The sequence below is a fragment of the Lutra lutra genome, chromosome 10 (assembly GCF_902655055.1).
Source record: "Lutra lutra chromosome 10, mLutLut1.2, whole genome shotgun sequence".
Lineage (NCBI taxonomy): Eukaryota > Metazoa > Chordata > Mammalia > Carnivora > Mustelidae > Lutra > Lutra lutra.
This window is the reverse complement of record NC_062287.1, coordinates 1,000,411-1,021,650: the sequence shown is the minus strand read 5'-3', so window position 1 is coordinate 1,021,650 and position 21,240 is coordinate 1,000,411. Positions and strand designations below refer to the sequence as shown.

The 21,240-nt window shown below is 51.3% G+C and overlaps 1 protein-coding gene across 1 annotated transcript; it reads left to right on the top strand.

The window, feature by feature from the left end:
- The first annotated feature begins 13,167 nt into the window (after nt 1-13,167).
- LOC125078735 (interstitial collagenase-like) lies at nt 13,168-20,517 on the top strand. The gene is made up of 10 exons (XM_047691807.1): nt 13,168-13,336; nt 13,779-14,023; nt 14,115-14,263; nt 14,476-14,601; nt 15,268-15,423; nt 15,537-15,654; nt 17,372-17,505; nt 19,022-19,184; nt 19,712-19,815; nt 19,996-20,517. The coding sequence occupies exons 1-10, from the start codon at nt 13,220-13,222 to the stop codon at nt 20,094-20,096; spliced, it is 1,413 nt and encodes a 470-aa protein (XP_047547763.1). The 5' UTR covers nt 13,168-13,219; the 3' UTR covers nt 20,097-20,517.
- Nucleotides 20,518-21,240: the final 723 nt, after the last annotated feature.

The window sequence follows — 21,240 nt, the reverse complement described above, 5'->3', positions numbered from 1 at the left end:
GAGGAACGACTGAGCCCCCTGTGAGGAACGACTGAGCCCCCTGTGAGGAACGACTGAGCCCCCTGTGAGGAACGACTGAGCCCCCTGTGAGGAACGACTGTGGGAAGGATACACAGAAGGCGCTGAAACGTCACAGGGATAACTGGAGACAGCAGCTCTCCCTCACATCGAAGACACTGGCGGGAGCTCATTCTAGAAAAGTGCTTAGCTTGCTAACCTGGGCTTTGGATAGAATTACTTCAATTCTTGGCTTCGCTATATTAACAAGAATTTCTCAAATGCCTAGAAATACTCGGTTTGATTTCAAGTCTGCACTAATAGATTTGGATTATTTGGAAGAATCGTCTGTTTTAAAATCATAATTGTAATTTGTGAAGTGTTGATGAAAATATTTGTGAATGCAAATAGTATTAAATGTTTCAGGCTATTTCAAATTTTAGCCATGTGAATCCATTAAACAGTAAACATTAAATCCATTAAACATTAGCCAAAGAGCTAATGAAAGTGACTGTAATAATTTTACACACACTTCCTGGATCAATGAACAGAACAGCAAGATGGGAGAGTGGAATGTCAAGTCTTATGAAAGCTTAAGATGTAAGTGGTTTATAAATCGAATGTTAATTATGATACAAGTAAAACCGTGCTAATAAGCATTAAAAATAAAGCTGCCCAGTCCTATTCTAATGCAGAAAGGAAGCAAATAGTTTACATATATTCTCTCTTTTAATTCTCATTTACAAGGCAGATGGTATTAAAGCAGTTTGACGAAAAGGGTTGCTGCCACTCAGAGGACTGAGCCCTGTCCTCGGGTCAAGGTGACAGGACGTGCCAGAGCCAGGGGTCTAGGCACTTGCCTGACCCCAGGCTTACGTTCGACCCTCTCTGCAGCTCCTACTCCGAGTGCTGACATGAACTGACCCGCTGATGTCATTAATGGCAGGGGAAGGGAGCAAAGCAAGGGCCAATGGAGGAAATGGGGCAGGAGCTTTGTCGCAGGTCGGCCGGCCTGACCCACGAGGGGTGCAGGGCACGGACATGCAGAAGTCAACTCATGACTTGAGCCTTCCTGCAAGCGCTCCTGTTTCCCCGTGTAGACACAGGGAACGCTAAGCAGGCACCGGAAGGCTTCACGACCATCCAGGCCCACAGGCACGAGGCCTCCTGCCAATACAGTAGTCCTGTCATTGTTCAAGAACGCCGCTGATGGAGCGTCGATGGCATTCGTCCATTAAGAAATCACCGCAAAGCCCAACCCCCCGGGGAAGGGACATGGGGACTTGTAAACGCACCGCGCTCAGATTCCTGAAGGCCTGAAAATACTTTACTGACTTGTCACAGGCCTGCCATTCAGTTTCCCTGAGACATTGCACATCAGAAAGTGACAGTGTAGTCCTTGAATGTCCCCGTGTCGCCCTCATCTGTCATCATTTTTTTTTTTAGATTTTATTTTTTATTTGACAGACAGAGATCACAAGTAGACAGAGAGGCAGGCAGAGAGAGAGGAAGGGAAGCAGGCTCCCTGCTTCACAGAGAGCCCGATGTGGGGCTCGATCCCAGGACCCTGGGATCATGACCTGAGCCGAAGGCAGAGGCTTTAACCCACTGAGCCACCCAGGTGCCCCATCATCTGTCATCATTTGACCGTGCCGCAGGTGTGTCTGTTTGTCCGTGCCCTCAGCCCGCAGCAGCCACGTGACTTGTCAGCCACAGGTTACATCCTCGTGAGGGAGCGAGGGCAGTCACGGGACCGCAGTCTGAAGACCACAGAAGGTCAAGATCCTGTGGCGCTGGGCGAGGCGGCGATGCTGCCCACGCTGGGGGCTCCCTCCTGGCGAGCCACCGCTGCCTTGGGGCGAACCGGAGGGCAGGCCCAGGGGGAGACATTGGCTGGTTTCCCTGCGGCTCACCCTTCACAACACGGACCCACATGAGGTAACAGATCAAAGATGTTCCCTTCTTAGAACTTGCATTCCCGGAGCAGGCAGATAAGAACCAGAATTATAGACTCTACATACCCTGTACCGCACGTGCGAAGGACATACGCTCTGGAAAGAAGGGAAAACCAAGAGTTAAGGGAATGGCCAGTGCAGGAGGCCGGGGGTGTGGGGAGGTCGCAGCAGAATCAGCGGGGCTTTCCTCCCCGGAAGAAGAACGACGAGACGCAGTTTTTGGGACACAGCAAGTCACTTCCAGCCCCTGGCTGCTCCCTGTGATCTGGGCCGGTCTCCCTTGCCTTGGCACAGTCTGGCTGAGCTTCCTGGGAGCTGTTAGAACAAAGGAGTGGGAAGCCCCATAAGGATCGTAAGGGAACAAGGGGGATGCCAGGAACCGTCTCTAGCTGGCCAGCAAGTAGCCTGACCGAACCAGGGACAATAAATCCGTCGTCCAACTCACAGTGCTCTTTTGAAAGTCCAGAATGACCTGGTGCAGATTCTTGAGTTGCCTTTGCTGGATTGAACCAGGCCGCACAGTGTTCTTGAGATCAAAACTGTCACCGGAAGACTCCCACTGCCCCCCGCCCACCACTGTCAAGAGGATGTTAACCCCATCTCTCTAGAGCAGCGTGAGCGCCACCGCCGACTCAGAGCTGCACGGAAGGACCGTGGCGTGTCTGACAGTCACCTCTACCCCATTGTACTGTCCTTGTCCCCGCCCAACAGGAGCACAAGCCTCGTTAGCACACAACGCGTGTGTAGCCGTGTTGCCCAAGTCCGCGTGCACCGCCCTGTGCCCACCTCCACGTACGATGGCCTGGCACCCCATTCCAAACACTCCTCCTAACCCCGAACCAAAGGAACCCACTGGCCCCGTGGGGGAGACGCGGCTCTGGCAGCCGTTCCCCTCCATCTCCTTCCTCACGGCACAGATGCTTCCTTCGTGGGACCGCTCCACCGCCTGTCCTTGCCGCCTGTGACTCACCAAGGAGGGACCTCACCGCCCTGGGGTACAGAGCTCCGTGCGGCCGTGAAGTGAGGAGGTGGGAGGGGGTGGGAGGTCTAGAAGCCATGGGCAGAGGCGGGAGGGTTGGGGTGGGAGCAGGTGGGGTTGTGGAGGCCAAGGTGAGGCTGGTTTTCACTCTGAAGTGGACGAGACGGGGCGGGTGTGGACCAGAAGGGCATCCCCAGCTCTGCCCAACTGGGCTCCCGAGGGGCGAGGGCAGGTGTGTAGACGCCGGCCGGGAGGCTCCTGTAGGGCTCCAGGTGCAAAATGGGGTGCCTCCCCCAGCACGGTGGCAGAGGATGCGGAGGCTTCTGGGCGCATCTGAAAGGAGAGGCAAGGGCATTTAATGATGGACGGACAGCCGGATGGCCCAGGATGGGAGAACAAGAGAAGCCGTCGGAAGGACGGAGCTGCTGGGAGGGCGGGGCTGGAAGGATCTGCTGGGCCGGTCAGAGGCTCACCTCCAGACGGGCTGCGTATTCGAGGCATCTGTTTCCATCCAAGCACTGACCCGAAGCATCGCGGTTGTCCGTCAGATCCAGCAGGAGAACGGGTGTGTCAGAATCTGTGAGTGTAGATTCCTTCTTCTTGCTCTCAGTGAGAGCCCGGGATTACTATAGTCATATCAGCATGTCTGACACAGAGGGCAGGACGTGGTGTGCTGGCGGCATGGACGGTTTGGGACGGGAGCGTGGGAGCCCTCATAGGTGACCCAACGGTGAGCAGGTGGTGGGTGGGGGAGCTCGAGGGAGGCGGTCAGGGAGAAGTGAGTGAGGAAGGGAAAGGGTTAAGATATTAAGATGACAGAATAGAGAATCATAGGAGGAAAGCTCGAGGGAGGCGGTCAGGGAAAAGTGAGTGAGGAAGGGAAAGGATTAAGATATTAAGATGACAGAATAGAGAATCACAGGAGGAAAGTAATCTATATTGGTCACGTAGGAAGTGGGTAGGGAACCAAGAGGAGGGAGGTGTCTGGAGAGAATTTTCATGCGGGTCCCAGGGTGAGGCTGGAGACCACAGGAGGGCTTCCATTCCTCAAGGACTAGGGATCAAGAATGCTCTGGCTGGTCCACCCGAGAAGCAAAGCCAGACTTGGCCCCTCAAGCAAGGAAAGGGGTATGGCTGTGGCTCTCTGCCTCCTCCAGCCCTCCTGTCCCCACGTTGGGACAAGATTTACAAGATTGTCAAAGCTTGAAACTAGAATTAAGACCATTGGACCTCAAAGTCCTGCACAGACTGACTTACAGGGAAACATCATCCATGGAGCAAAGCTGGTCTGCAGAAAAAGGAAAACCAGCAAATATTCAGGCTCAGACTGAGAACAAGAGGGAGAGACAGAGAGAGAGAGAGAGCCTGTAATCTTCCCATTTCTCAGGATGGCTGTCCTGAGATTCTATTCCATGAGATTCCCCAAGTTCCTTACTATGAATCTACTCTAATTGACCCCCAACGAAATGATTCTTGGCTTGGACATACGTGGGGAGTGGGCTGACAGACCACAGACCTTCAGAGAATATGCGGAGTTGGCTGTGGGGTCCCAGCAGGCAGAGGGAAATGTCCTGTCAAGGTGAAGCCAACAGTCCGTGAGCAGAGAAGCAGCAGCTGGTCCCATTATGGTCTGTGTTTCCGTGAGTGTGTCTTTAGTCTCCACATCCTGCCCTCTGGCTGTGTTCAATCTTCCTTTTCTGTGCACCCATTGACCCACAGTGTGCTCTCACTGTCCTCAAACGTCCCTCCTTGGACTGTCCCCGGTGTCCAGCATGGCGCCTGCCTCTTAACCTTTGCTTATTAATAAGCTTTTATTTAATGAATGAATGAATGAATGAATGAATGAGTTTAGGAAGGAGGCAATGCTTGATCCTAGATGTTCTTCAAGCAGCAAGAGTCTAGCAGGCTGAGCGTGGAGGGAAAGGGAGCATCATGTTCGTGGTGTGACGATAGGACGGGTAACAACATTTGCGGAGCGTCACATAGAGTTGGTTTGACTACAGTGAAGAAAATATTTTTTTTCTGAGTTACGTCATAGAGGGAAGAATAAGAAGAATTCAACTTGCATTACATAACTAAAAACATTACATTTCCATTAATATAGGAGCGGAGAAAACACTCTCCAAACATATTAGTTAATTGATTGATTGATTGATTGATTCCGTCCGTGCGTAATTCAGCGGTACATCCGTTGTGGAAGTCGTCAGTCTGCAATCAAGCGACCTGGTCACATCAGCGAGCGCCACCTCCGGCAGGCACAGTGCGTTTCTCCAGCATTTCGGGGGTGGCTCTCGTGCACGTCAAACTGGGGGTGCAGCGTTTGGGGGAGAAGGCCTTGGCCTTCCAGACTGACCAAAGAATCCACAGTTCCAGTGTCCTTTGACCCCTGTTAGTCAATAGGGAAAAGCCACTTTGGGGTTGTGTGGGGGGAATCGCACCCAGGACAGACCGACAGCAAGAGCTGATTCAGAACGTAACTGTATTTATCGATAAAAGCTCCTCCGTGACAAAGAGGAAACTGGTCCACTTTCCCAAGATAAAACCAAAGGTGAGTATGTGTTTTACATGACTTCCTGGCCATGGTTTATGCAACTGAGAAATCTGCCACCTGGACGTGTGGGATTAGAGACCCGTGCAGCCCATGCTGAAGGGGAGGGTGAAGCATTGTGTAGCATGTCTGCCTCGTGGGCGAGCTTCCAAACTAGTCAAGGAGTCACTCACCGCCACGGCTCTTATGATGGGCATTTAGCCAAAACCTCTATGGCCATTGACATGCTGTACCTCGTGGCATAGCAACAATTTCTTCAAGAATTGCTATTAATCTACATTATCGATGGTTTCTTGTGAGTCATGTTTGGCATATTGCCGTGTTCTCATCAGGACTCATAGTGGCAAGAGTTATGCTTCCAGGAAATAAAACACAGGAAAGTACGGGACCTCGTTCTCCTCATGGCCAGTGCTGGATGGCTAACGTGGATGATTTCAGGTGTCTCTCCCCACGAGGAACAGATGCTCATCGAGCAGCTATTACGAGACAAACATGATGTGTATTTTTATTGGGGGATTCATGTGGCCCTAAAGCTGTCCTGGGAAACCTCGGTATTATTGTTTGCATTTTATATGGGAGAAAATGAGATACCGAGAAGATTAACATGCCCAAGTCTACAGATCTAAAAAGCTGCAACATCAAGTTTGGAATTCAAATCTGCTTTACACAAAAAGGCGATTTCTCTCACGTTCAGAATCCTGACTCCGGTTCTGGGTCCTGTTTCTGTGTCTGCGCATCAGCAGTCCACGACTATAACCACGCTCTCTGGAGGGCCGATCGATGGGAGTCAGTTAAATGTATAATGCATGCGTAGTATTTTGGCTAATATTCTAAGAGAAAATTTGATCTTTCTATTTCTAGAAAATGCTAACTATAGACCCAGAAATTGAGTTTCATGTCTGTGAAGCCCCGGTTACCTTACATCGCTGTGGAGCCTCTGATCATAGACACGTCTTAAGGGGGAGGAGGTAAGGATAATTACCATGTGCAGTCATTCCGTTTACGAGGTACCGACCAGTTCAATCCCATCAGAATCACATGGGCTAGGCGTTCTGTATGTTTCCTTTCTGCAAGTGGTAACAGCCAAGATGGCTCAGCTGTGATTCAAATCCACGTCATTTGACTAAAAATTCTGTACTTTTCCTACCACACCTTTTGGAGGTGGCAGAAAATTCTCTTACACATGCCCTCCCCAGGTACGAGGAAGGTAAGCATGCTCGCTCGGTGCAACTAGGAAGCCGCCGTTGTGTGACTAAACGTTGGTGTTGGAACGCACGTTGGCCTTGGAAGCGGAACTTCCGCTGCGCCCCCTACCGGCGCCTTGGAGAAGACAGTGTGTGTTTCCATGTTTGCTCCTCCTGATTTTGGGTGCATCCAGGCCAAAGGAACCCAGCCTCTTCACCCCACCGGACAGGCGCACCCGGGAGCTTCCAAGGAGCAGGATGGGGAGTGCTGGTCTTTAGGTCTGGGGGGACTGCCCCAATGTTCCGTTTTCCAGTTTAAGGAAACTGCTACTGTCCCTCAGGCTTCCTTCCAAACGTTTTCCTTTCCCTTCTTGGTTGAAGACACGTCACGTAACCTCCCCGAATGATCTCAGGTTTCCCAGAGGCTGGGAAGAGATACCGCCTGTAATCAAGTTGCTTTTGTTTGCAGTCCTAAAGACAGCTCTGAACCGGGGAACACACTGTTCTTAGTTCAGGGGGTGTTATGGGACAAAATACCATTTTACATCCCATCCGATGTATCATCCGAAGACACGTGTTCCCCGTAGAACTGCGTGTGTGCACTCCTCTGCAGGCATGGTGCTGTGTGTCTATGCGTATAAAGTTAATCACATATGCATGTTTATAGATTCTGAGTCACGAAGGTGCGTATAGATCTACCTATAAAATATGCAGTCCACACTGGTCCGCCTTTGTACAGAGCCTGGGCTAACCCTCCGTATAAACGAGGACACAGATTTGTTCTTACAACCTGGACAGCAGGGCCCTGGGAGGGAGGAGAACAGAGGACTCTGGGGATTTGATGGGGCTCTGTGACCTCAGGCTGAGCTCAAGGCCAGGGAAGAAAACACCCCAATGTTCTAGCTGTGTAGCTTTTAGGATAGAAGCTTCTAAGGGCTTCTGGCTCTTCCTTTGGGGTAGATTTCTCTAAAAACCCTTATGCCCTCTCCACCATATGTGTACACATCCTCCTGCTCCTTTTGAGAGCCGTGTGTTCTGGGACATGCTCCTAAGGAGAGTTTCTGTATGGAGCCCACATCAGGCTCAGGCTGCCGCAGGCTCAGGCTGCCGCAGGCTCAGGCTGAAAGGAGTCAGCTACAGGTACCTCTGTGCCTTACGTCGAAATCAGCTGGTTAGGGACAACCGCACCTGGAAACAGTGAGGCTAAGACCTCGCTAGCGCTCAGCCAGTCACACAGTTCCAGGTACCGTCCTGAACGCACGTAATTCATTTAGAAAATAGTCTGATGCGTCCCCAGCACAACGTCTGTTATGTTGCCACCTAAGCAAAACAGGGAAGCAGAAGTTGATGACCTTTCAACTGACCTCTGAGATTAAATTATTTCATGTGGCAATTCAAGGATTTGACAAACTGCCCGCCTTCCGGAACGGAGTGAATCTCCACAATTCTCTGCCGTGTGACGCAAGAAGAGCCTGAAATGGACACGTTGCGTGTCCTTCCTGCTGCACCGAAACCCCACCAACCCGTACTCGAGGTTTAGGGTGCAGAATGGCTGGGGAGCCCTTTACTCTCATCAGCTGGCCGGGACCCAGCAGAAGACCCTCCAAGGAGGCTTACTGAAGGGTAGTCGGGACACATGTCTAAGCAGGCAGCCCGTGTGTGCCCCTCCAGCTGTCTCTCCAAGCGCACCCACGCTAACACGACAAGATGTGTTACCAGTGCTGGTTTCTCAGAACCAAGTACCAGAACAGGAGAGGGGAGCTGACGTGAGTGGCTAAAAGAGACCGCGATTGGATTTGTTTTGGTCATCAGTGGATTTCTGGGTACATTGGCTGAAAAGTATATCCTTGTACTTCAAATTTTATTTTTCCTATTATCTCCCATAAAATTTTTGGAGCTCTATGCCTACATAAACATTCATTGATATAATAAATATTACACCTACAATTTTTAACAGCTACTTCAAGAGATGATTTCACAGCAATCAAGCTATAACCCCTTCACGAGAACTCCCTTCTGAGAGCAAAACTGGGATCTGATTAGTTTTGCAATTCCTAGCGGGGGGGTCTGCACCGTGCACCTATCGCGCCGATTAGTCAACAAGACTGAGATCAGTCGATAGTCAGTTTTTATAGAAAGTTCAGGGAAGAGGTAACTGGCGTGTTCTTACCCACATGCGCTGCGGTGACCTGAGCGTTCCCATTTCTTCCGGAGTTCACTCTGGTCCTTGGGTTTAGCCATTTCAGCCCCCAGAGTGGCCATGGCTCCTCCCAGCCATCCCAAAGTGAGAGAAATCTCTCTGAAAGAAGAGATGCCCTCTGAAGTATGAATGTGTCCCTTTTTCTATCCCATTGAATTTAGCCTAACATGTTCCATATCAAGGAAGTTTGTATCCAAATCTGGTGTGCCCTGGAAAGTGGACGGAAATGCGCACACAGAATGCCAGCCCTCTTTCCTGCAATTTGCATTCCATTAGGGGAGTCAAGTCAAGGTAAGGAAACTATGAAAACTGCCTTAAGGAAGAGGAATGTTTTGTGAAAACTCAGAGTGCGGAGGAGAGAGGAAAAGTTGTAGATGACGTGGCCCTTGACTGGGACCTGGAGGGACCACAGAACTCTGTGACCTCAGAACAGAGGGGCCATGACCCCAGACAGGGCAGAGAACCGGGCGCAGCACACGTGTGGGGAACAGTGTAAGTCGGTCGGCACGGGAGAGAGGGAAGCAGAACCGGGACATCACTCTGGGCCTGAGCACGGCATGTTCTCCACATGCCATCTGCTTTGGTTAATAAAGGAAACCACGGAAGGATTTTATTCAAAAAAAGAATTACTGAGCTGATGTAGTTTCCGCACACCGTGTCCCAGCCACCGGACTCAATACATCCTACCTGTGTGTCTCATCTCAGAAACCTGCCTGGCACGGGCTAGTGTTATTTCCAGTTTTTAGGTAGGAAAATCAAGACATAAAAAGACTGCTTAGATGAAAACAGAGACAGAGACAAACTATGAGTGACTCTTAATCATAGGAAACAAACTGAGGGTTGCTGGAGGGGAAGGAAAGGGGGGATGGGGTGGCTGGGGGACAGACATGATGGAGGGCACGTGATAGAAGGAGCACTGGGTGTTGTACACAGCTGATGAGTCACTGACCTCTACATCTGAAACCAATTAAAAAAAAAAAAAAAGACCTAGAAAGACCAAGTCACAGGCTCTATAGTTGGGGCACAGTCTGAACTCCCGTCTGTGGTTTAGGAAGCTCTGTTCCAGGTAAGAAGTTAAACAGTGAGGAGAGAGTCCGTCTCCGGAAGGAAATGACGCCACCTCCAGGTGGAGCTATCCTGGCGGCCCGAGGAGCCCGGAAGAGGCTGGGGCCTGTGTTCCGGGAGGAACGGTCGTGAGGCCGCAGTCTGAGCTTGCAGGAGGAGAGAGCCCTGCCCTGGGTAGTAAGTGGCCAGAGGTGAGAGACGAGGGCTCCGCGCAGGGCCTAAGCGAACGGAGAGATTCCGGAGGGGAAAAGGGAGAGACCGCGCAGAGAAGAGGACGTGATCAAAAAGTACAGGGAGAAAAAGCAAAGCGCAGAGACTCCTGAGCCAAGGAGAGGAGGGTCTGTCCAAGACAATGCAGACAGGGTCGGGGCACTGTGGACCGAGGAAGCCATTTGACCCCACGTTGGATGTTCGTGGTCACCTCGGAGAGCCCGGGGCCAGGGATCAAAGTCAAGGTCAAGCTTCAACAATAAGGTGGACAGTGAAGAGCAGAGAGATGATTGGGGAGCTGCGGTCATCAATCTAGTCCACAGAGCAGACAGGTTCTCAGCATGAGGGAAGACATTTACACGCAAGGAGCTGCTGACAGCAAAGCGAGAAGGGCCTTCCCGGGGAGCCCTGGACAGAGGAGTGATTTCCGCCAAACTGCAGGCCAACGGGGGCCAGAGGGACGGACGGAGCCCCCAGGGAAGGAGCTTCCGAGGCTGAGGAGCAGGCGACACCATTTGAACTGTCCTGAGCTTCTCGGGAGCTGCGGGAGGCTGAGGCGGTGCCAGGACCCCCGCAGGACTTGACCCCCAGTTTTCGGTCAAGACGGTTCTGTCTTCCTTCTGCTCGGGCTGCAGCACGCGCCCGCAGTAATCGTGGAGTCTCTGAGACCTCCCTGGGAAGTTCAAGACTCAGGACCCCATGAGTCTTTGAGGCCGGCTGCCTACCCAGAGCTTAATTTAAAAATTCCTTTGTCCTTTGGGGAGGAAACCGCACAAACAGCTGTTTCGGGGACCAGTCTGCACCTGAGGCCGCATTCCTGAAGCTGCGCGGAAATGCGTATGTCTCTCAGGCCAAAGCTATGCCCCCAGACTTGGAACAGAAGGTGGGAGCCAAGCTCCTCGCGCTCTCCCCGGGCCGCGACACCCCGTCCCTGCAGAGCTGTGACCCCCGGCCCGCAGGCGACCTCTCTCTGTTCGCGTCTCTTCATCTGGGAAGTAGGGCTGCTGGGCCGGACGCCAGGTTCCCATGTTTCACTGCACGGACATTGGGGGCCTCGCTGGAGGACAGGGGATGAGGGACCCCGTGGGTGGGAGGGAGGCAGGGCGCTCAGGCCCCATTTCCCACTTTCCAGAGGGCACTTCTGCTCTCATCAGCTTACGGGTTGGCTTTCCAAAAGGGATTTTGTTTGTGGACAAACAAAGTGTTTGTTTGAAGGACACGGGGGTCCGCAAACGTTGGAGGACGCACCGACCACAGTCTGTGCAGAGCCCTACCCCGTGGGACATCGGGAGAGCCTCTCACCAGGGTTCCCTTGTAATTCCGGGCCCAGCCCCAGGCGCTCATGTGCCCTTGAGCTACCGCGGGCACCTGGCTTCCCTCCACCCGCTGGAGCGGGGTACAGCCTCCTCGCACCGGCCAGACTCCCCAAGAGTCGGAGCGCGTCTGCTACCCCTTGACTTTAACTGCGAGCTCTAGAGTGGAGGGGCTCTGGCAGGATTTCCGTGGCCTGCACTGAAGTCAGCTCAGTCGCTGGTGCCCTGAGGTCCCCGTTCCACCGTACCACTTGCTCCCGCGGATGCCGGGGACAAGGAGAGGACGCCAGCCTCTTGAGAATTTCTTCCAATTCCTCTTACTGTCTCGAACTCACGAGTTGCTCCACTTAGATGAGGAAGTTGCGGTCAGATAATTAGGGAGGAAGTGAGCCCTTCCACACCAATCCAAAATACACTGAAGCAATATTTATGGACAAGACGTTGTGCTTTGTGTGGCAAGGAGAATGGAAGTCAGAAGCTGGCAAGGTGAGAAAGCCCACTTGACAGGCGGGAAGGCGGGGGGCCCGTCAGCTGCTGGTGGGGGAGGCAAGTGGTACGGACTTTACGTCTCATTCAACACTTTCTAGGCAGGAGGGTGGGGCATGAGTAGAGGAAGCCACAGATTTCAATCATCTTTTCTCACCACTGGTGGAAAGGTCACCCCCCAAAAACACTCTAATATGAAACAGGGATACATAAAGACACAGTTTTCATTTCATAGGCATGAATTTATTTTAACATGCGTGGAAAATAATAAGCCATTAAACCCTGATTTTACAGATAGGAGAGCCTCTAACAAGGCAAAACTTGGGGCACCCAGGTGGCTCCATCATTAAGCATCTGCCTTCGGCTCCGGCCATGATCCCGGGATCCTGGGATCAAGCCCTGACTAGGGCTCCCTGCTCAGTGGGGAGCCTGCTTCTCCCTCTCCCTCTGTTACTCTCCCTGCTTCTGCTCTCTCTCTGTCAGATAAATAAATAAAATCTTTAAGAAAATAAGACAGCAGACTCCCAATAAGACAGTAAGACTTGGTGTCCCACCAGCCCCAGCCTCCCCTGGTACGTTCTGACGGGTTTCAGAGAAGGATCCTGTGTGTCCCATGATGCCAGTGTGCAGGGTCTACACAGGGTGTGAATTACCACATGCCCCACCTGTGGGCAGGGGTTTCTCAGCCAAGGTTCTCACCCCCGGGCATGAATAAAGATAGAGAGCAACTGTGGGACCCTGGAGAAGGTGTTCCAAGAGACTTAACAGAGGAGGCCGGGATAACCACCCCATGGCAAGCACCTGCAGGGCTGTGGACTTGGGCAGTGCGGGCCCTGAACAACCACACAGCACAGCCACAGGTCAACCCCTCTGCCCTCTGCCTGGGGATCAGGAGCTGGGTGCCACCCGGCGCACCTCACGGCCAGCAGGATCAAGGAGCAAAGCCTCCATTTCCAAGTGCTCATGGAGCCCGCTACACGCTGCTCAAACAGGGTAGAAAGGGACTGAAGAAAACAACTGTCTTGTGCCTCCTTCCCACATGTCCTGTTTGGTATTAATCATAAGATTGCAACACCAAGAGAATCTAAATAATCTGCAGGCGTCACCGTTTCTGATAATCGCGGGAGCTATTCATCGCTAATCAAAGAGGATATTATGGAGCATGAGTCAGCCAGCCTCGGGCTTTCTGGAGGCACCGAACTGTATATAAAGAGGGAGCTTCCTCGCCGAGGTGCTGGAACGGCAGGTGGGGAGCCTCACAGTCCATCAGCAGGGCAGGAGCATGAAGGCCAGCATGCCCAGCCTCCCTCTGCTGCTGCTGCTGCTCTGGGGCGTGGGGTCCCACGGCTTCCCCGCCGCGACCTCGGGAGCACAAGAGCAGGATGCGGAGTTGGTTCAGGTAAAAGCAGAATTTCACACGGCACAAGGGCAGGAGCCTTTATTTGCATTTTTGCTCAGTAGTACTGAGTAGCAGTCGTAGTGTAAAGGATTTTACGGAAGGGTGGATTTCTTCCAAAGAGAAATTTTTGGTAGAAAGGGCTCTTTCCCCAAAACTCTGTCCAGCCATGCACAGGGTCTCCTCTTCCCTTCCCAGCTGGAGGTGAGTGGGAGCAAAGGGACATACGCAGATGTCCCCATGAACTGTCATTCGGACTGCGCGCTCGCTAGTGCTGGGGAAATTTCTACCAGGGACTCATCTCCACCTGTCAGGATTTCCACCGTGAAACCGAAACACCATCTTTAGAAGTGGTTCTCCGCTGTAGCTAGAGCTTCTTACTGCCAATCTTGAGAAATGAGAAAGAGTTCCCATCCAGCATTTCAATAATTTTGTCTTTCATCAGAAATACCTGGAAAACTACTACAACCTGAAGAGTGACGGGAAGCAAATCCCAAGACAGAGGAACAGCAGTCTGGTGACCGAGAAGCTGAAGCAGATGCAGACGTTCTTCGGACTGAAGGTGACAGGGAAGGTGGACGCCGACACCCTGGCTCTGATGAGGCAGCCCCGATGTGGGGTGCCCGACGTGGCTCCGTACACCCTTGGTGAGAAGACCCTCCGCTGGGAGCACACCCACCTGACCTACAGGTAAGCAGACGGGGCACCAGAGGGAGGGCGCCGTCTCCCAGCAGAGCCGTGAGCCATGAGTCCTTACGTCTCTGTTTTATTCCGTTCTAAGGCTTGAAAATTACACACCAGATTTGCCAAGAGCAGACGTGGACAGTGCCATTGACAGAGCCTTTCAGCTCTGGAGTAATGTCTCACCCCTGACCTTCACCAGGGTCTCTGAGGGCCAAGCGGACATAATGATATCCTTTGTTAGGGGAGGTAAGCTCTCTGGTCCCACGTGCCCCAAACCCCTTCATCTTTGCAGCTGGAGGAGCTGGTTCAGAAGTGGTGTTGACTTTGTAGGCTGAAGGAGGGAAACTAGATCCCATCTGATGGAAGTCTGTTGTCCTCTCAGCAAGCCAGTGCTTTCTCTCCTGGGTTAGCCTAAATGGGAACCAAGAGGGACATTTCTCGAATTCTGTTTCTGGCAGATCACTATGACAATTCTCCCTTTGATGGACCCGACGGAATCCTCGCTCACGCTTTTCCACCAGGCCCGAATCTTGGAGGAGATACTCACTTTGATGAAGATGAAAGCTGGACCGCGGATTACAGAAGTGAGTCAACTCATCTGGTCTCTCCCAGTCTCCCCGTCCCTTCTTGCTCCACAGGGATCCTGCTTGGCTTAACGGAAAGAACCATTCATAGAAGAAGGCATTTTCTACTGCCACTTACGAAACGAATGATACATTTAGACAACTGGAAGAGAAGGCTATTTCTGTTAGTAATAACGTCTTGTTGGCTGCAAACAGCCCACTCCAAAATTTCTGTTAAGACAATGTTGAAAATCTTAACGTTTTTCTTGTGGGCATCTACAATAAAATTATTTTTTTATTAGAAGGATGCAGCACAATTTAACAATGTTAGTAAGAGTATGTGAAAATTAAGGGAGGAGAGATTGTATTTTCCGAAATTTCCAGCATAGGCATGTATGAGTTTGTAGATAGGAAGAAAAAATCATTACCAGAGCTCCACTGCATCTCCGTGAACTGGTACTCAGGAACTCATACAAGACCAGTCTGCACACGACGCAGAATCGGCTGAGCTTACTTTCTCATTGTATCAGTGCAAACACAGAGCTTGGGTTTTAGCCTGTGTCTTCCCTGTTAATAACAGCCTCCCGTCCTCCCACCTTTGGGAAAAGGCTTTCTAGCTCTTTCATGCCAGGTCTCTCAACGGAGAACACTGCAAACATTCATTAATGGCTTTATTGGACCTTTTAGATTACAACCTCTATCGCGTGGCCGCTCATGAGTTGGGTCATTCCCTTGGACTTTCTCATTCTACTGATATTGGGGCTCTGATGTACCCCAACTACATGTACGAAGGTCATGTCCAGCTGTCTCAGGATGACATCAATGCCATCCAGGCCATATATGGTGAGTGGACAGAAAACTAGGGACGAGGGGCCGTTAGAACAGCCGTTAGCTGCCTCCTTTAAGAAGCTGTGCGAGACCAGGCAGAACTAACCCCAGATCTCTTTTTCTTTTAGGACCTTCTCCCAATCCCGTCCAGCCAACAGGCCCCCAGACACCACAAGTGTGTGACAGTAACCTAGTCTTCGATGCTATCTCTACCGTTCGGGGAGAACTGATGTTCTTTAAAGATAGGTAGGACATCAGTCCCTCCCTGTGCCTTGTGCTTGTGAGAACATGGCTCTCACGGCCATGGGCGCACACACAGTGTTTATCCTGCACTTTCTTGGATGTACAGTTAGAATTACAAGGAACCATAAGCAGTTACACACACTGGCGCGGTACCATAAGCTTGTAACAGCCTTTCCCCGCACGTACTCTGTTGTTCGGTTCTCAGACAAAAGTACCATTGAAGTAGAAAATTCAGTGGATAGAATCTCATTTTACAGATCAGTAAAGTAAAGTAGGGAGAAGGAAAGAGAGCCTTTCAGGGCACAGAGTTCTCTGGTGACGGAGCAGTAGCTGTTCTGACTCCCACTCCCGAGCTCTCCTCGTCAATGCCGCTCTTCACAATGAACCGTGAATGAAGGAGGGTCCTTCTCTGGAGAAACAGCCCATGGTGCTGAGCAGGGCTGTGCAGCCGCTCTGTCCCACTGAAGATGCCCCCAGCCCAAGCCCGTGACCTGCAGAGACCTAGAGAAGGGGAGGAGCCACCGTGGGGAAAACCTCCAGGAGTTCACGAGGACCCTCCTGTGAGCACATACGGGTGGTCCCTGCAGGCTTCTCTCCCCACAGGAGGGCTCTGGTGCCCCCTCCGCAGCATGTGGGCTCAAAGATGCCAGGGTCACCTCTCATGCAAGGCCCAGGCCTGCTCTCTGTACCACTCTGATTCCTAAAGGACCGTGCACAGGAATAGTAGGTCCTTTTCTGGAAGATGCTGTCCCCGGGATGGGGACGGAGGCCGGGCCGGCGCGCCAGCACAGAGAAAGCAGTGGGTTCGGATGGGCTCAACATCTTGGCTGCTATTCCTGGAGTCTGGTCCACACAGTTTTGTCACTCTGTCTGTGGTCAGATCCATGTGAGAATAGAAGGCATTGATTCCAGATGCTTGCCGTCCTCTCCCCTACGAAGGATAAGTCTGGGTGCAAACCCTAGCAGCTGTGGCTCAGAGCTGGGCAGGTGCTATGGAAAGAGTGGGTTTGAAAGGAAAGCTCTTGGTAGGGCAGGACATGCCTCTCAAAGCAAGGACTCGAGAGATTTCTCCAAGGAACAGACACAGGTCTAGGATTCTCAGGAACTGAAAGGACCCTGAGCTCACTTAGTGTGACCAAGTCATGAAGCCATGGGAGGCTAGAGACAGGAACAGCCTTGCCCAGGGTCTCCCAGCAGCCGAGGTGGGATTGGAGCTGCCCGATGGTGCAGGCCTCAGTGTCCCCTGTAGACTGTAGATCCAACCAGAGGAGGAGGAACGGAGTGGCTGCCAACTCTGGGTCTAAATTAACCTTTGCCTCTCTCTTATCACATACGTGGCCGTAAACAGCTCCCTTCCCCTTGCCGCCCTTGATCTCTCATTGGTGAGGTGAGAGTGCCAGGCTCTCGGCGGGGGGGGGGGGGGGGGGGGGGGGGGGGGGGGGGGGTTAAGGCGCAGGGGAGAGGCCCTGCTGCCCCATCTGCACGGGGTGTTGGCAACCAGCGGTGGGCTGCGGCACGGGTGTCTGGCCACTGGCTCCAGATGGCACCGCCAAAGCCAGTGCTTCGACTGTGGAATTCACGCGCTGCCCATCCCTTTGTAACGATTTTGCTACGTGACTGTTTATGTTCTCGAGGTTGGCTGGGCTGTTGTGCTCGTTAAAGGTCAGCCCATCCTTGCATCCAGGAGATCAAAACCTTTGCCGTTTTTTTTCTACATCAGGTTCTACATGCGCCAAAATCCCTTCTACCCGGAAGTTGAGCTGAATTTCATTTCTACTTTCTGGCCGGAGCTGCCGAGTGGCCTTCAGGCTGCTTATGAATTCCCTGAGAGAGATGAAATCCGATTTTTCAAAGGTAACGCTTCCCCCGGGGGTCCCGCTTCTGCATTCCCCTGCTTTGGGGCTGAGATATGAGTGAGCTCTGGCCGCTTTCTCTCGGGGGCCTTCGGAAAATCTGACGCTCTCACTCTCACCACACCGATGGGAGGCCAGCCCCTTACCTAAGCACTGCCTCCTGCATTTCTGAGTCATTTGAGATAGAAAGTGTATCTGTGGGTGCTCTGCGGGGCCACAAACCTGGCTTAGGAAAGCGTTTTCTCTGCAAACTACTTACATACCCATCCTGGGGCCCACAGAATAGAGCAGATGACACAGAAGCACTGGAGTGTCCAGATTTCTTGGAGTCTATTTTCATACCAATGGGTCTCCTGAGGGAGGGAGAGGCCGCCCTGGGAGCCGGCTGTCAAAGTAGGGTCCTCAGACCAGCAGCGTTGATACCCCGGGGGGTCTATTAGAGACCCAGACTCTCACTTAGCACAGTGTGCTCCAGGGCCATCCATGAGATCAGCTCCCACTCCAGACCTTCCGGAATTCTAGCAAGATTCCCAGGCAATTTGTACGCTAAAATACGACGAACCGTACCATGAATCAAGTGGGACAGACTTTTCTTATTCCGTCAGAATGAAACATAATCCAATGATGGGCTCTTGGCTTGGAAGACACTGTGCCAAATGCCGGTACTTCTGCAAACAGATGTCTGGTCTCGTACACACGAGCATTCGAGTGCTTGACACCGCCGAAGGACTGAATGCGGTTTGGACGGGCAGAAAACGTTGACACAGGCTTTCTGGCCCTTCTATCACAAAGTTAAATAGGATTTTAGACGCACAAAATTTCAAGCCGCTTTCTCATAAGGGGCAAATGAGTGTATTTGTGCCATGAGAATCATCTTGGCTTTAAGATCTAAGACCTGTTTTATGGGATGTGGGTTACGGAGTATGAACACACAGATCTGGAACCAGCAACCACTGGCTATTTGGCGCTGTGTTCTAGTGAGATGCGATGGTTCTTATTTACAGAGGTTGCAAGTCGTATGGCCTGTGAGTCATTACAACCCCCTGGCCTTTGGGAAACCACTGGCGTGACTGTGCCCAGCCCCAGGCTGCTAGAGCAGGGAGCCCTGTATCGCCACTGTACGCAGTACGGGCAAGTCTTTGGTCAAGGCCGCAACTGGCTTTGGGAAGACACCCTCAGCCCCACAAGCCAGTTGCCCTCCAAGCTCACTGCAGATTCAAATGATGTAGGAAACTTTAAAGTGTATATAAATTTAAGTGATCTGGGATACGAAACTGGCATCGGTATCTTTTTTTTTTTTTTTTTTAATTTTTTTATTTTTTTCAGCATAACAGTATTCATTATTTTTGCACCACACCCAGTGCTCCATGCAATCTGTGCCCTCTACATGGCATCGGTATCTTTAAGAATCTCCCTAGACAGTTCTCATGTGGGGCCAGGACGCTGGAGTCGGCTCGCTGTCTTCTGGTGTCCAGGACAAGTGTTTCCATCCTTTTTATTTTTTTTTTGATTGGCAGGTAATCAGTACTGGGCCTTTCAGGGACAGGAAATGCTGTACGGATACCCCAAGGACATCTACCGATCCTTCGGCTTCCCTCAAACAGTGAAGAACATCGATGCTGCTGTTTCTGATGAAGAAACTGGGAAAACCTACTTCTTTGTTGCTAACAAATACTGGAGGTAAAGACTGAGCATAGAACATGTTCGCACAGCACCGCTTTCTAGCTAGAGAGAACCTTCTAGATCGAACCATAGCCAAATGAGTCTCCGATGGCCTTGGCCGGCTGCCGTCTCTGTGAGTGGCTGCCAGCAGTCTAGCCGCCAAGTCTGTCCTGGCGACCATCACGCAGCCCCTGCAGCGGGGATGCAGTGAACACACAGGGCTGAATTTGGGAAAGGATAGCTGAGGAGGGGGCATCTACCTTCACGGAGCCCCTTCTGCCAACAGGAATGTATCTTTCATTGCAATTTACCTTAGCAGGACAATGGGCAGCGCCTCCTGGAGAATTAGAATTAGTTGTTGGCATTGACAAGGACCTTAAAGATCTCCTCTTCACCCAGCGTTCTACCTCCCCCTCCCCCATACTAGACAAGATCTATGGGGTTGAAAGTTCCTATAAGAGTCCCGATACCAAAGTCCCCGTAATGCCTTTGAGAAGTCTACACATTTAGCACGTTCTGACACTTTCAATCACTGTTTTGACCAGGTATGACGAGTATAAGCGTTCCATGGACGCAGGTTACCCCAGAACGATCGCAGCTGACTTTCCTGGCATTGGCCATAAAGTTGATGCTGCTTTCCAGAAGTACGGTAAGTGAATGTGTATATTTATTTCCTCCATCTCACTGTCACAGAATAGTGTCAATGCTCTTATTTGGAATAGCGAGTGCCTAAAATATTTGTTCTCACAAATGGCAGGATTTTTCCAGGATTTGGGGCACACCTGGAATCATGTGTGTACAGTAGTGAGTCTCATCTGCTTGTTTCTAGGGTCCCTCTACATCGTGCACGGGACGACGCAGTACCAATTCGATCTTCGGACCCACAGGATTCTGAGTATTGATAGAGTTAATAGTTGGTTCAACTGCTAATGGAGATGACTGACTGTCGCCCCAGAGAAATACACGTCAAGAGCCCAAGGAGACGTCTTCCTAAAGAGCCATTTGGTTACATAAAATCAGAGCTATTAAGTGTTTCTGTCCCAATACCTCCTTCTGCACTTACTCTTTACGCCTGGGAGTGCGATGTGACATGCACTCCTGTAATTCAGCCCCACAGCTGAGCTAAGAAAGGTCGGGCTTAACGGCTCATGGATTCAAATGGGCCAGTTTTGCAAAGAAAAAAAAGCTTTTCCAAAGTATAGGACCCTGACATTGACCCTGGAGTGCAGCTCTTCAAGACAGCAGACCAGAGCAGAAACCGTTCCCAAACATAGAAGCAGCCACTAGACCGTCCTCATATGCAAGGAACAACTTTGATTACAGAAAATAAAGCGCTTGTGTTTCAAATAAAGCCTTCCGTATCGTTACTGTTTAATATACTTTCTAGTACATTTATTACATGATTATTTCCTGATGATAAAGACATACTTCCAGAGATTAGCTTTCAAATTTGAAGTGGGAATAGACAAATACGTAGAATATTCACGTGGGAAGCTAGGATATGCAAAAAGTTGGATTATTCCCCCATTTCCATGGAATTTACATCCTGTAGAAGAGGTTAAAACCTACTTCCCGGGTCCTGTGTAAAGATTTGAAAATTGGCTGTTGGTAGAGACTTCTCCCTCTGAGCACGTCGGGGGCTCTGCTGTCCTGGGGTCCCACTCCCTGCCACTGAGGAGGAGAGGGGGCTGGGGCATGGTGGGGGACCTGTATGGCCCCAGATGGAAACACGTGACCACACGTGCAAATTTCTCTGGCGGCCCCACCTTGCCATGGGGATCGTGGAAGCCCAGAGGGAGATTCCAAGAGACGGAAGAAACCAGAAATCTCAGGCCACCACTCAAGACAATTACTCTGAACCTCAGTAGAGTTTGCTTAAGAAGTAAACTGTGGTGGTTCTAGACCACTAAGAATCTGGATTTTGTTAAGGCCGCACAAGCTAGTTTTTCTTTATGGAGGTTTTCATGCCTCGTCTGGGGGAATATCTTTTTTTAAAGATTTTATTTATTTATTTGACAGAGAGAGATCACAAGTAGACAGAGAGGCAGGCAGAGAGAAAGAGAGGGAAGCAGGC

Excerpts from the sequence above, each read along its gene's own strand:
- LOC125078735 (XM_047691807.1), top strand. The coding sequence starts at position 13,220 with ATGAAGGCCAGCATGCCCAGCCTCCCTCTGCTGCTGCTGCTGCTCTGG. Across the intron at positions 17,506-19,021 it reads TGAAATCCGATTTTTCAAAG|GTAATCAGTACTGGGCCTTT; the intron begins GTAACGCTTCCC and ends TTTGATTGGCAG. Across the intron at positions 19,185-19,711 it reads GTTGCTAACAAATACTGGAG|GTATGACGAGTATAAGCGTT; the intron begins GTAAAGACTGAG and ends TGTTTTGACCAG.